The 15,517-nt window shown below is 44.6% G+C and overlaps 2 protein-coding genes and 1 pseudogene across 3 annotated transcripts in view; 1 reads left to right on the forward strand and 2 right to left on the reverse strand.

The window, feature by feature from the left end:
* The window catches only part of LOC143539479 (large ribosomal subunit protein eL8y-like), a 243,587-nt gene that overhangs the window by 83,782 nt on the left and 144,288 nt on the right, over positions 1-15,517 (reverse strand). The window lies entirely within an intron of this gene.
* On the reverse strand, positions 3,752-4,729 carry LOC143539434 (uncharacterized). Its single transcript, XM_077032752.1, has one exon. The coding sequence runs from the start codon at positions 4,727-4,729 to the stop codon at positions 3,752-3,754; it is 978 nt and encodes a 325-aa protein (XP_076888867.1).
* On the forward strand, positions 10,758-12,378 carry LOC143539435 (5-OH-xanthotoxin synthase pseudogene; annotated as a pseudogene). The gene is made up of 2 exons (XR_013136440.1): positions 10,758-11,635; positions 11,759-12,378. The product of XR_013136440.1 is annotated as a 5-OH-xanthotoxin synthase pseudogene (transcript).

The following is a 15,517-nucleotide window of genomic DNA, read 5'->3' on the forward strand; positions in this document are numbered from 1 at the left end:
TGTTTCGGCGATTCTATCGCTTGAAGGTGGATGGTGATTGGTTCACCTTTGAGCGCCGCCCCGTGAACAAACATCCTTCATGTTGCTCAAAGATGCCCACTGGGTTTAATCCTAAGGAATGGAAAAACAGTTTTTTCTTCGTGTCCCTTAATTTTGCCCCGGGTTTCCGCAGCCGACGACTTACGAATGCTCTCATTCATGATTCTCTTCCTCGACCACCCCTGCCTCAAGACGATTTATACAGATTGTTGATTAGCAACCCCACTGAAGCCATGACTTATCCTGAACCTTTGTTATGTATGGCTGGATTGAGCCGGATATGGTCAGATCCTTCTACTCGTCCGGCCATATTTGACGGCGTTCGTGGTTCCTGACCTCTTGTTTTTCTATATGCTTGCTTATTTGTCCTTTTAACATTTCTAACTTGTTGTTTTTTTTATATGCAGAAATGAGTCTAAAAGATGCCTTAGTGAGAGGTCCCTTGAAGGCTGCTTCCTTCGTGTCTGTCCCCGTAACTCCTCCGGCAAGCTCGGGGACTGGGTCAGCGTCTTCAGATCATCCTGCTCCCGGTACCCATACTGATGTATCAGATACCCCTAAACGGAAAAAGGCTCTGGCTAACGTTTATGGAGCCTCCATGAAGCATCGCTTAAGGAGTTCAAAGCGACCTTATCTGGGTCAGTCGTCCTCATCCCGTCCAGTGACCTCCTCTGTCGAACCTATCCATTTAGAAGGTGACTTCGAGTTTCCCGTGGTTGCCCCTGCTGATATGTGTGCATCTGTTGGGTCAGATCAGGCCCAATCTGACTCTCCTATCAAACCTCTTGAAGGATCTGGCCCCGCCCCTCAAAGTTCACCTATTCAACATGTGGAGGAGCTGAATGATGATCCCGTGTTCGTTCCTCTGCAAGCGCATGAGTTTCTTTCCTGTGTCATTCCTCCCGTTGATTCGCCTAACATTCGAGCGTTGGACCGGGATCGCTTGGTTAGCGATTTAGGGAACCACTTATATAGAGCTCTTGCACTCGGGGTAGCTGCTCGTCAAGCTGTTATTGATGATGGTCAGATGTTACAACAACTGAAGGAAGAAGTCCATAGGCTTGAGCAGTTGAATGAGAAGAATCACGGGAAAGTTCAACGTCTGAGACAACAAGTTCTCCTGGCTCAGGAGGAATCTTTAGGGGTGCTAAGCTTGAAGGCGGATTTGAAAAAGGCTCAAGATGAAACTGTCCGGTTGGGTGTGGAGCTATCGAAAGCTCGGGTGGAGTGAGATAAGGTTATGGAATTACTCTTTTCTTCTCCTCTTCTCACTCCTTTGCCTCAGTTCATGGTATTTATCTGTTTTTTGGTTTCCTTTGTTGCCAGTTTGAAGCTAGTTTTGGGGAGATGCGTGAAGAGAACGAGAGGTTGAAGAGTGAGGTAGATGCGAATCGTGTTCACAAATATCGGTTGATCGGGGAGTTTCAGGAGAAGTATGAGAAAATGGAAACTCATAAAGACAAGTTGATCGGAGAACTCTAGGAGAAGTATGACAAGATGGAGCAAGCGTTTAAGAGCTCCCAAGCTGATTGGGCGTGGATGGTGTCTGAAGGGTTCAAGTTGGTTTTTGGTCGGGCTCGATCTTGTCGCAAGACTTGTTTGGTTAGAGATGCAATGACCTGTGTTGTTTTCTCTTCAGGATATCAAAGTGGTTTGAGAGAAGGTTATGAGTTCCAATCCCGGGGCATTCCTCTTGCTGAAACCCCCACCTATTCCGAGACCATGGATGCAGAGGCTGAGGTGGCTTTCAGAACCTACGTTGCTTACGAGCCTCCGTTTTTAGATCAGCTTTCAGCAGTCCCCGATATCTCGGTGGAAGAGATTCGGGCCATGTCGTTGGTAGTCGACCCTCTCACTCCTCCTCCTCAAGGGTAATCGTGAATTTGTGTGGATCGTTATGACTTTTGATCAACTCTCTTTTCTTTTGCTGTTTTCGTTTACTTATTATTCGTAAGAATGTTCGTATGTATTAGCCCCCTGGGGGTCTTATGCTTGATGTAATCGATGTTTTCCCCCTTGAGGGGTTGGACTTTGTTTTCCCACTGAGGTGGTTTGGTGGTCTTAATCATTTAAATTAAACCATACTTAGGGTTATATGTTGTTATGTTGATGATTTTGCTTGATTGCTTAGGACTATTTGATCGTTTCGTTTTACTTGATAAGTTTATTGGTTAACCTTGTAGCCTATCAGCGAGGCCTCCCTCCTACCTTTTCTTGATGGAGGGGTGTTTGATAATTTTGGTTTAGTGATTGTCTCGGAGACTAGTTATCTGGTCAAACAGTTAGGTTTCACGGAGAAAACATAAAGAACGTTTAATTCCATGCGAGGTATCAAATTGCATGGCATAGATTGATCAAAAAGACAAAGCATTAATCGCCCTATTACATGGATTCCCTCTTGGAGAGGTAATTATTAGAATGTGACATAGTCACCCAAAGGAGTATAGCCAGATATTACAAAAAACGCCATTGGGAAATTCTTTGCCTTGACTCCTTTCTTCTCTCCTTGACCGAGGCTTCTAAGCATAATACTTTCTTAGTTGCATGGCATTCCACATACGGGGTACTTCTTCTCCCGTATGGTATGCCAGTTTGTAGGCTCCCTTTTCTCCTGCCCAAATGACTTGATAAGGCCCCTCCCATCGAGGTCCTAACTTCCCCTGATTTTCTTGTCGACTGGCCTCATTTTCTCGCAGTACTAGGTCTTCGACCTTAAATTTCACTTCCCTCACCCTGGCATTGTAGTACTTCTCCATTGCTTTTTGTATTCAATTTCCCGTCGTGCTGCTGCTTCCCTTCTTTCTTCAGCAAAGTTCAAATTGAGTCGGAGATCACCTTCATTCTCTTCTTCACTCTGTCGGGTTCGATGTGTGGGGACATTTATCTCCACCGGTATCATTGCTTCGGTGCCGTAGGTTAAGCTAAAAGGTGTCTCACCATGGCTAACCTTTGGCATCGTTCGATGGGCCCACAAAACGTGTGGCAGCTCATCTACCCACGAACCCCGTTCTCTCCCCAGACAGCTGGTGATACCCTCCACGATGCTTCGATTGGCTCTTTCTACTTGCCCATTTGCTTGGGGATGTGTGACTGACGCGAACACCTGCTTAATGTGCAACTATTCGCACCATTCTCGAAAGACCCCTCCCTCAAATTGCTTCCCATTGTCACTCACAATGGTGTGGGGTATTCCAAAGCGACACACGATGTTTTCCCATACGAATCTTTTGACCTGTTGTCCCGTGATAGTGACCAGGGGCTTCGCTTCGACCCACTTAGAGAAGTAATCTATAGCTACCACAAGGAACTTGGCTTTGCCTGATCCCTCCGAAAAAGGACCCACAATGTCGATGCCCCATTTTCGGAAGGGCCAGGTGGAACTGACCGGCACGACGTTGAGTTTTGGCTTCCTGGTGACTGGGGCATAAATCTGGCAACTGTCACATTTCCGTATCTCTCGCAAAGCACTCAGGAACATAGCTGGCCAATAATACCCGGCTCGCATGGCTTGGGCTGCAACCATTTTGGCTCCCATGTGCATCCCACATATCCCTTCGTGGATCTCTCGGATGATGTACTCGGCCTCTTCGTAATCAATACATTTCAGTGACGGGCCCAAGTAGGATTTCCTGTAGAGGGCACCATTTATCATCTCGTACTGTAGCGCCTTGATTCTCAGTCTTCGGGCTTCTTGTTTACCCTCGGGTACAATTCATTCTTGCAAATACCGGACGATGGGGGCCATCCAACTGTACCCGTATGTCTCCACGTTTCCGACGGTCTTTTCCAAGATGGATGGTTGTCCCATGGTTTCTACCCGGACCTCTTTTTCAAGGTGATCGAAGGCTACCGAGGCTAACTTACTGAGAGCATCAGCCTTCTTATTCTGTCCTCGGGGGATGTGTACTACCTTTGCTTCCTGGAAGCCTTGTAACAACTCTTTCGTCTTTTTGAGGTATTCTATCATCTTGGGGTCTTTCGACTCATAGTCCCCGTTCACTTGGTTGGCCACTAGCAAAGAATCAACGTGAGCCTGGATACGTTTGGCTGACATTTTATGTGCCACTCGAAGGCCAGCCAGTAGGGCTTCATACTCAGCCTCGTTGTTGGTGCTAGCGAAACTCAATCGTATGGTATACGTAAATTCAGTCCCCTCTGGGCTGACAAGTATCAGACCTGCCACACTCTTATCTTCGTTGGAAGTCCCGTCCGTGTGTAAGTTCCAGACTGGCTCATTTTGGTTTTTCAGGTGTTCTTCCCTAATGTCTTCTGGGGATGGAACTTTCTCACTTCCCCCTGGTCTTCCCTGGGGAAGAACCTCTTCAATTTCGGATGCCGGAGCTTCGGTAAGGAAGTCGGCTATCACCTGCCCTTTGAAGGCAGTTCTGGGTTTGTATTCGATTGAGTATTCTCCCAGCTCTATAGCCCACTTGGCTAAACGACCGGATATCTCAGGCTTCGTCAATATCCGTTGAAGGGGCTTGTCGGTCAACACTTGGACTTCATGTGCCTGAAAGTATTGTCTGAGCTTCCTGGCTGTGTAGACCAATGACAATACCAGTTTCTCAATAGGGGAATACCTCTCTTCTGGGCCTTTCAGTTTCTCAATAGGGGAATACCTCTCTTCTGGGCCTTTCAGGGTCCGGCTTATAAAGTATATAGGAATCTCAGCTCCCTTTCTTTCTACCATCAGTGCCGAACTGATGGTCTGGCCTGTACAGGACAAATAGAGGACCAACTTCTCTTTTGGAAACGGTGAGGTAATTAAAGGAAGTTCGCTTAAGTGCAATTTGAGTTCTCGGAAAGCCTCGTCAGCCTCCGTATCCCAGCAGAACTTGTTCTTCTTCATGCATCTTCTTAACACTGCCATAAAGGGGAGGGTTCGATCTGCGATCTTTGAGAGGAATCAGTTCAGGGAGACTAACCTCCGTTGTAACCTTTGTACCTCCTTGATGTTCCTCGAGGGGTTCATCTGAACTAGGGCCTCTATCTTCTCAGGGTTTGCTTTAAATCCGCCCTTGGTCACAACCACCCCCAGGAACTTCCCCTCTTCGACTCCGAATGAACACTTACTCGGGTTGAGTTTCATATTTGCCTGGTGAAGGGTGTTGAAAGTTTCCCGGATGTCCCCAAGCATCCTCTCTTTGTCCCTGCTTTTGACGACTAGGACATCCACATAAATTTCCACGTTCCTCTCTTTTTGGCCCTCGAATAGTCGATCCATGAAACGTTGGTACGTTGCTCCGGCGTTTCTGAGGCCGAAGGGCATCTTGGTGTAGCAGAAAGTCCCTTCGTCTGTATAAAAGGCGGTTTTTTCTTCATCATGAGGGTTCATTTGGATCTGTTGGTACCCTTTATATGCGTCTAAAAAACATCGGAGCGGATACTAGGCGAGGGATTCTATCTTTTTTTCAATTTCTGGGAGAGGGTATGAATCTTTTAGGCAGGCCTTGTTTAGATCTATAAAATCAATACACATACGCCAACTGTTGTCCGTTTTAGCGATCATCACCGGGTTTGATATCCAACGGGGATACTTGACCGCCCTTACTATCCTTGCTTGTACTAACTTAGTTGTTTCCTCCCGGACTGCTCGGCTCTTTTGAAGCCCCAAACTTCTTCTCTTCTGTTTGACTGGTTCCGCCCAGCGAAATTTATCTAGGGTGTGTTGCGTCCAGGTTCGGAGGACTCCCGTCATATCACGGTGAGTCCATGCGAATACATCTGCGTTGTGCAGCAACAACTCCTTCAGACTTGCCTTTCCTTTATCAGATAATTGTGACCCTATCCTTACCGTCTGCTCAGGATGTTCTCCATTGAGCACCCATTCCTCCACCCCCTTCCTTTTTGTTGTGTTTCGATTAACACTGGCTATTATTTCCGACGATGATCGGATGGTAGCTATTCCCTTTGGAGTGGGAAACCTCATGTATCCGTGGACGGTGGAGGGGACAGCTCTAAGTGCCTTCCTGCATGGTCTGCCCAGGATGATGTTGTATTTCGATGGGGCCCGGACGACGGAGAAACGAAGTCATACCGTCCGCGTCTTCTCTCCATCTCGAAGTGTGAACGGAAGGTTGAGGGATCCTAAAGGCTCCACTACCTCCCCGGAAAACCCCATCAGTGGGCATAAATCTTCTTCCATCCTTTCCTGGACATCCTTTTGTAACCTCAAGAAGCAGTGCTCGTACATCACTTCCACTCCACTGCCCTCATCCACGTGCACTCGTGCCACTCGGTGTCCGGCGACGCTGGCCGAGATATTCAGTGGCATTTCCCTGGCTTCGCTTTCAGTTATGTCGGGGAAATGCACCTCTGCTTTTATCCATTCCGTACTTATCGGTGGGAATTCTTTCCTAACCGCTTTAAGGGGTCGGCCCGGATTTCCATCCCCTTCGTCTCTTCTTCGTATCATATCCACGAAGTGCTTGTCTTCTTCTTCTTCCTTAACCCGGGGTGCCGGTTCTCTGGTTGGGGGATGGCAGTTGTCTCGTCTTTAGAGCCGTCTCCCATAATCTTTTCAGCTGGACACAATTTTTAGTGGTATGACTGGTACTTTTATGGTAATTGCAATACCCGGCGGGGTTAGGCTTGTATGCTTGTTTGAACGGGCTCGGAGTTCTGACCGGATACTTTGCTTTATCTGTTGCCAACACGTCTTCCTCCCCCAGGTTCACCTTCCCCCTGAATGGGGGTCGATATCTCCCCCCCCCCTCCGGTCGAATGCTGGGGAAGCGCGGGGGATGATATGTGGTGGAGGGTACATACCCTGAGTGGTTCCCTGGTGGTCGGTATGGTGTAAAACGGGATCTGTTGAAAGGTGCTCGTATCTTGCCAGAGCTGGCATTCCCTGTGCCCTTTCCACCTGGGAATTTGGGTGGGGTTTTCTTCGTTTCCCATTCTCGTAGCTTGGAACCCGTGTCTTTCCCCCTGACAAACGCTCGAACTCTATCCATCAGTTGGTCAAAAGTGGTGGGAAAGTCTTCCCCTAGTTTCTCTGTAAGTTGTGAAAACCTTACACCATTTATGAATCCGCTGATCTTCATGACTTCCGGAACCCCTTTGATGTTCATGCTTTTAGCTACGTATCGGTCCATAAATTGTTCTACCTTTTCTTCATCCTTCCTTCGGATATGCAGAATTTCGTTGGGATTTTTCATGGCCTTCCTTTGTTGACTGAAATTTCGCAAGAATTTTCCCCTTAATTCCTCATAGCTATCTATGCTTCCCGGTTCCAGACTATCGAACCAGACCCTGGCTCCCCCCGTCAAGGTTTGAGGGAACATTAAACACCAAGCAGGCATGGTCCACCCACTGACCATGCCTGCACCTCGGAAAGCGTGGAGGTGGTCTTCAGGGTCCTGCGTTCCATCGTACTTATCCACCGTTGAGGGATATCGGAGCTTTGGTGGGAGAGTAGCTTCGGCTATACGTCGAGTGAACTTTGATACGTCGGAAGTATCCGAGGGTCGGTATAGAGCGTCTAGGGTACTTGGTGCGGATTTTTCCTTGCTTTTCACTGAGGATAAGAAGGTTACCAACGACTCTAGGAGGACCCCGGGATTGGTGGAGGGGTCGACTTCCTTTTCGGGTTCCTCTCCGTTCTTGGATTTTGGGGTATCAAACGACAGGCGTGTCTTGACTGCAGCGAGTTTATCTTCCTTCTCCTGCTCATCTAGGCATGCCCTGAGCGCATCCCGATGAGTCCGGATGAACTCAGGGGTTATCTCCCACTTCTGGTTGGCCATAGGACCCTTTTCCAACTCTTCCCTTAAGTCTTCCTTCTCCGTCTCGTCCTCTATGAGAACCGGTCCCTCCATGTCCCGTGAGTTCGACAGGTTTGTTACCTCGCTTGTCTTGGTAATGGTGGATTCGTCCCCGGTTCCAGCCGTGACCGGGTGTCCACCAGTGATGTTTTGTTCTGAATCTCGATCTACCATCTTCTCCGAAACCGTGGTGTGGGACTTCCTAGTTGCAGGTGTCCCACGGATGGCGCCAATGTAGAAACCTCAAATAAATCTAGTTTATTTACGTATTCAAATAGTTGATTATGTGAAATTTCTGTGGAGAGTTCGGAGAGATGAGTATTATGTGTGAAAAGTGAATGATATTGCTCTATGCTTTTTTTTTTACAACATACAAAGTCTTATTACATATAGAGCTCAAAGGGAATCTTTCCCTCCAGACCGTTGCCTGGGGGGGCACCTCTTATTATTCAGTGGTTTTTATCCTGCTTTATTGACTTAAACAGGTTTCCTCCTTTTATCCGTCAGACGATTCCCTTTTGCTTCAGACGTGCGTCATCTTGACCTGATGCTTCCAGATCCTAAAAGGAACCCTTCACTCATTGACCTGTCCTTTTGTCTTTGAAGGGTTTTGGTCTTTCTGGATTGGGCTTGCATCCTTGGGTCTCATTTGGGTTGGATCCTATGTAATCTCTTCAATACATATAATCAATTATTACCCTAAGTTTTTGACTCTCGCCTTATCTTTTGGGTAACATACCATACATTTTTTATTTTAATATTAATCAAAAACTAGGTGCTATATATTCAAGTCAACCCGCGTATTGTGACAAAGATGCTGTGAGAATTTGGTTTGTATCGGTTCATTTTGTTACTATTATTAATTTTTATTTATAGATCAAAGTTAATTACAATTCTTATTTATTATTTAGTTCAAGTTTATGAAGGATTTAATCAAACTGTGAAACCTAGATGGACTGAAATTACGGATTAAACGTGATGAGGAGGATTCGAACTCAGGTCCGAGACTTCCTAAGCTTTAACTACATCACTCATAACCAAACCACCATCTTGTTTCTTTGTAACTAACTAGATTTTGAACCCTTGTATTGCACGGAATTTGTTAAATGATAAAAATAAATAAGGTTTGTCATTTGAATGAAAGGAACAAAATTAAAGGTAAAAAATAAATGAAATAAGTAAGGTCTGTTATTTCAATTGTGATTTTTAAAATACTTCTTGTGATTTAAATTACATATAACTTAGCATACTATATAATAAATCTAAAAGCTTCCTTGACGATAATAAATTGAGTTATTACAAATGCAAGGTTCTCCATAGTTAAATTGATACTTTTGAAGTTTTAAATATTTCAATTTAAAAAAAGTAGATAAAAATATGCAAGACTTTGGTTAGCACCCATCCAATTTTAGGTGATTGGTCTTTTGTTGGAGTTAAAGTTTTAAATTATCAAGGATTGAAAAAGTTATCAAATATTATATAAAAAGAAAATGATGAACAAACATAATTAATAATAATTATTAATTAACTAATTATATAACTTTTTTAACGGTGATTATAAAGGTGATTTACACACATTTGAATAACGAATACAATCCACCCAATTATGTTATAATCAAATTGATAAAATTATTTTTGACTAATGATCCATAGATAACTAGGACTAATGTGATACAATATTAGAAATTAGAAGAGAAAATTAGACTAATAAGTATATGCATGACATCCTAGCCTTCAACTATTTATTATATAAGACAAAATAGTATATTAATTTTTGGATTATTAGGCCGTAATTTTATTTCAATGCTAGTAGTAGATCCTAAATATAGTACCACACAAGTAAAATATCTACCATTTGAGTCTGCCAAACAGTCGCAAATTAATGCACTGATGGGATCGTTTTGATGGTGGTTAGGCCTTGGTGGCTTGGTTAGTAATCACTTTGCGACTCAAATATTCTTGCGGATTGAAATTATCATCACAAACTTAGCGACCAAATCATTTTTGCAACTTAGTTTGTGACCGAAGCTTTACTGACCAAGATTGCAACTGTGACCAGACTTTTTTGCGACCTGAGTCACGATCTAATCTATTTACGACCAATAAGATTTTTTTTAACGGCCAACGAACGCATTTATATTAGAAGAACAAGTACAAAGAGAGGCGGAATAGCAAGGAGCTAGCCACGCACCAAAACTGTCCGACACCACCATAACAACGCACATAATTACACTTTCAATCTACACCAATCCTCCCATGACAAAAGAGACCATTCGATCTATATTTAACCCAAAGATAACTAAGACCTTTAATAGCGCACACAACACTTTCCAACGTCACAGTTGAACCATTAAACACCATATCATTATGCGCTCTTCAAAGACAGCACAACGAGACAAGACAAGCCACATGAAAGTACTTCACCTTTCTTCTAGGGAATTTTGAACACTTATGTAGCTCGAGGATGTCCCGAATGCCAAACGCAAAGATATGAGGAGCTTTGCACCAAAGAGAAAATACTGCATTAAATATTCTTATATACAGTTCCTAAACGACCAATAAGAATATATGTTTTGAGTAAGTATTCTTTTTAATTATGTGCATTAAATATTCTTATATATAGTTAGTATCTCTTTTCCCCATTTTCAAAACACCAAACCAATCTAGTCCATTTTTTCTAGGATAAGCATCTAAATATTGAAAATTTTGTTTTATGCCTATTCAAGCATGTATATGTTAAGACCTCTATTTATAAAATCCTGACTCTTGGATAATTAAGATACACAACTCTACGCTTTGAAGTAATTTTAAACATATATTTTTTAACTCATGACACACGTTTTTTAAATTCAAATAGACTTTCGGTTAATTCATAAAAGCGCATCTAGTTGCAATAAGTTCTAGGAAGTCTATATATAACATATTGTAATACTCAGAAATAACATATCAACAATGGACTCACTTCTTCAGTTTCTTCTTGTGCCACTTCTCCTATCTTTCATCTACCTTCTTCAAAAATCGTCAACAGCAAATCAAAAACTCGTCGTCCGCCTGGCCCTCGGGGACTACCCTTTATTGGAAACATGCACCAGATCGATAATTCAAGCCTCCATACTTCCCTATGGAACCTCTCCAAATCCTATGGTCCAATTCTATCCCTCAACATAGGTTTTATCCCAGCCATCGTTGTTTCTTCGGCGAGTCTAGCAAAAGAAATCCTAAAAACCCAAGATCTTACCTTTTGTAGCAGGCCGTTACTACATGGCATAAAAACAATCGGTTACAATGGCCGTGATGTGGCTTTATCACCATATAATAAGAACTGGAAGGAGATGAGAAAAGTTTTTAGTGTTTATCTTTTTAGCCCAAAAAGGATACAATCTTCTAGGTACATTCGTGAAGACGAGGTCTCACGAGCCATGAAGAAGATACATGAATTGGCACTTTTGTCTAAACATGTAAACTTGAATGTAATCTCCCACATTGTGATGAGTACTATTGTAACGAGAGTCGGTTTTGGCAAGAGGTATGAAGATGGAGAGGAGAGTAAGAAGATTCTTCGACTACTTCATGAACTCCAGGCAACGATAACGAACTACTTCCTTTCGGATCTTTGGCCTGGTTCAATATTTGCGCGCTTGATAGATAGGATGATGGGCAAATTTTATCGGCTTGAGAAGTGCTTCAAAGGCTTAGATTCATTTTACCAAGAACTAACCAAGTCTAATGAGGAAGACCAAGACCTTATTGACATTTTGATTCAACTTAAGAAAGATAAAGTCTTGGATCCCTTTGAGCTAACTAATGATCACATAAAGGCCATTCTCACAGTAATTACTATATGCTATCTTTCTGAAATATATGAATATCAATTGACATTATGTTCCTTTAACCACACTTGTGGAATTACCATGTTTTTTTTTTCTCATATCATATATCCTTTGTTCTTTTAGGATATATTGGTAGCCGGAACTGATAATAGCGCGGCTACATTGGTTTGGGCGATGACATCACTAATGAAAAATCCTAAAGAAATGAAGAAAGTACAAGAAGAGGTGAGAAATGCGGTTGGAAACAAGGGTAAAGTAGACGAGGATGATCTTTCGAAACTCATCTACGTGAAGGCGGTGGTAAAAGAGGTCTTGCGATTATACCCCGTAGCTCCACTTCTCATACCTCGAGAAACAAATGAAGATACAATTATACATGGGTACAATATTAAGAAAACCATAGTTTATGTGAATGCGCTAGCCATTGGAAGAGACCCTGGATCATGGGAGAATCCTGAGGAATTTTTACCCGAGAGGTTTTTGATAGTGATATTGGCTTTAAAGGGAGTGATTTTGAGTTGATCCCGTTTGGGGCCGGTAGGAGAATTTGTCCTGGAATATCAATGGGAGTTCTTGAAGTGGAGCTAATGCTTGCTAATCTTGTTTACTTGTTTGATTGGGGGTTGCCAGATGGTATTAAGAAGGAAGACATAGATTTGGAGGTTATGCCTGGGTTAACCATGACCAACAAGGAAGACTTGTGTTTTTTAGCCAAAGTTTACTCAGGAAAGACTACAACATAATTGATTGGAGATTTTGCATGGAACATCGATCCTAACATTGAAGATATAAAAACATAGTTGTGTTTCTTTAAGGCTTTTGATGAAAGCAATACGTTACTAGTTTTCTTTTTCCTATGTCGCAAAATAATTTGTAAGAGCATTATACTAGATTACTATCATATACGGAGAATCATGTGTGAACTTTGCAACCTATCTCACTGCTGTATTGTCAAGTAAATTACACATCACATGGAAACACTGAAGAAACACTAACCGGACCCCGGGCAGATTACTGGTAACCTGGGGGTTGGAGAGATGTTTCCCACGAGGGGTTAGACCCTTGGAAGATGGTTCTTCTGATAACCTGCAAAACAGACACCGTGAGCTCGTCACTGAGAAGGGGGGGGGGGGTTCCTCCTTGTGACCACCCTCCGGCGTGAGAATCAGACTAGATTGCTCTTTAAATATAAAAGTATATTAAGAGATTGCTAGAGCAGATATCAGGTATAATATGATGATAATGTAGTAAGGTATGATAAGATGAGATGGTCATACCATTTGGGGTATTTATAGCCGAAGGTAGGTTTCCAAGGAGGTATGGCCGGCTGCAACAGTGTTCCTGTTCATCAACAGTAGCCTACGCACGTGCCCTGCTGGTAGTTGGTGGGTAGGCAGCGGCTGATAGTGACCAGGCCTGCTGTATACTATTCCCTTTCCACCAACTGCCGGCTACGCACGTGGTATGACAGTAGTTGGTGAGTAGGCAGCGGCTAATAGTGATACAGTACAGGAGCATGCTGCTCGCCATACTGTATCAGTGAGCTGTCGTATCTCTGATCAGATCTTTCGCCCATACCTCGTCAGGTACAGTAAAAGATCCTTCAGTATACGGACTGGCTTATTTGGGCGGGAGTATTCCCCCTCCCGCCTCTGTGCGGGATTGCTCCCGGCTTGGCTCATTCCTTCAGGTGACACTGATCGAGAGCTAAGTGCCTTGTGCGTGTAGCCATGCTGCGCGGGTGGCCTTCCCTAATGGCTTGTATCCGAGGCTGCGGGGACAGGCGGAGTCCTTCACCATTGGGAGGCATTTCCTGCGGGACCAGCTTGCGTACTGCGCGTAAGGACGTCACGTCTCTGAGCATGGTTGGTCCTGCGGATCCAGTTGGTCTCTGCGCAGACGTCCCTGTTTAAGGTGAGTCTTGCGGGTCCAACTGGGCTCTGCTGGGACCTACCTCTTCAAGTCCCCCCAGTCCAATGTTCTTCTCATGAGTGTTTAATAAAGTGAGGTGAACTTTTGGACTTGAGCAAAGGGTTTTGAAAAGGGTTTTGTAAGGTTTTCCATGGGGATTCTTTCCGCGGAAGTCCTTGTCACTTGCAGAAATGCCCGAGTTTCCTGCTTGGTCTTTGGGTATGATGCGGGTAGGTCTGTAACCTCCTCGCAAGTCAGGAGCATTGAGTCCCAGTTGTATGTATTTTCCATGAGGTTTTGGTAGTTTTGAACATAGTGATCAATTATGTTAAGACCACCAATTCCATCTTGGAGCTTCAAACAACGTAGTTCTCGACGTTCCCGCTATGCGGGGATGTTATTTCCGTTTCCGCAAGCATTGCCCAGAAGATCCTTCTTGGTTTCAATTCCCAGCGGAGCGCTAGGTATGTGAAGGGTTTTGCCTTAACACTGTACCTGCGCTCGTCTTACGGTTACTTTACTTCCAAGGTATTCCTGGCGTCAATTCCCTGCGGGTGCTAGGTATGTGAAGGGTTTTGCCTTTACACTGTACCCGCACCCGTCTTATAGTTACTTGGTTGCCGAGGTACTTGGCTTCAATTCCCTGCGGGTGCTAGGTATGTGAAGGGTTTTGCCTTAACACTGTACCCGCATTCGTCTTACGGTTACTTGTTCACCAAGGTTCTTGGCTTCAATTCCCTGCGGGTGCTAGGTATGTGAAGGGTTTTGCCTTTACACTGTACCCGCATCCGTCTTACGGTTACTTGTTTGCCAAGGGGTAAGGGGTATTTTCCCGCTTACTTTTTAATATTTTCAAATTTTTTTGAATTTTGAAATTCGAAGAGTTGGTGAAAAGATAAGAACAGTCCAAACCTCTGAAACGTCGTGCGACGGTTTCTTCTGACTGTGTCAGGACGTGCAGGAAGTTATGGTGACGTGACAGAACATGGTCATTCCAGACGCTTTTCCTGGAGCGTGGGCACGATTTTTCGGGCGCGTGGCCGCGAAATTACTGGCACACGTCCTGTCAACAGCTGTTGCCAGCCTGCTTTTTGCCACGTGTCATAGTTTCATTGCACCTTCGATTTCTCTCTCCTCCGCATTAAATTCACCGCATTAATTGCGATTAGTATATAAAGGGGGAGAGGCCTCTTTGTAATCCACACTTTCACCTCTCTTCTTCTTCTTCTTAGTGATTTCCGGCAAATACTCCCCTTTTTCAGGCAAGCATTTTCCCGAAATCACTCTTCTTTCTGCAAAAATGTCTTCTCATGATGCTGAAGCTGTAGCCGACGATAGGAGTACTGCTGGCGAGTGCCAGTGTGCTCTACCTGTCGATCAGTACCAGTACATCGTCAGGAAGTTCATGCTCGAGTCTCTCGAGCCTGAGTTTCCTGAATCCCACCAGACTGTGTACGATGCCCCCAGTGGCAAGATCGGGGTATATGCTGCATTCTTTGTTTATGGGAACCTTAGGTTCCCATTGACAAAGTTTGTGTACCGTGTCCTGGAGAGGCACGGGGTGCACCTGACCGAGGTGCATCCGATGGCGATTGCCAAGGTCCGGCACTTCGAGTGGGTGTGTCGGATTCTGGGTATTGAGCCCTACGTGGACCGCCTGATGACCTTTTATACTTGGAGGTGCGTCCAGGGGTGGTACACCCTGACAACCCGTATTAAGGGTTTGAAGATCTGCGTGACCGAGCGCAGTCTCCGATCGTGGAAGCGGGAGTTCTTCTACATCTCTGCCCGCGCCATCCCCATTGCTATGAAGTTCAAGAAGGGTCAAGCGCTTCCGAGCCTTCACGCTTCCAGCTACCAGGAGGCGGAATGGTTCGCGAAGATATCCCGGGTCCAATCTCCGGTTTACCGGTTTGCGGAGTCCGGGATGGTGCTGCTGGGGATGAGCCGGGTATGGAAGGATGCGTCCCG

This window comes from Bidens hawaiensis, unplaced genomic scaffold, assembly GCF_021521415.1.
Source record: "Bidens hawaiensis isolate Kalapana, Puna unplaced genomic scaffold, B.hawaiensis_p1.1 tig00011896_1, whole genome shotgun sequence".
NCBI lineage: Eukaryota > Viridiplantae > Streptophyta > Magnoliopsida > Asterales > Asteraceae > Bidens > Bidens hawaiensis.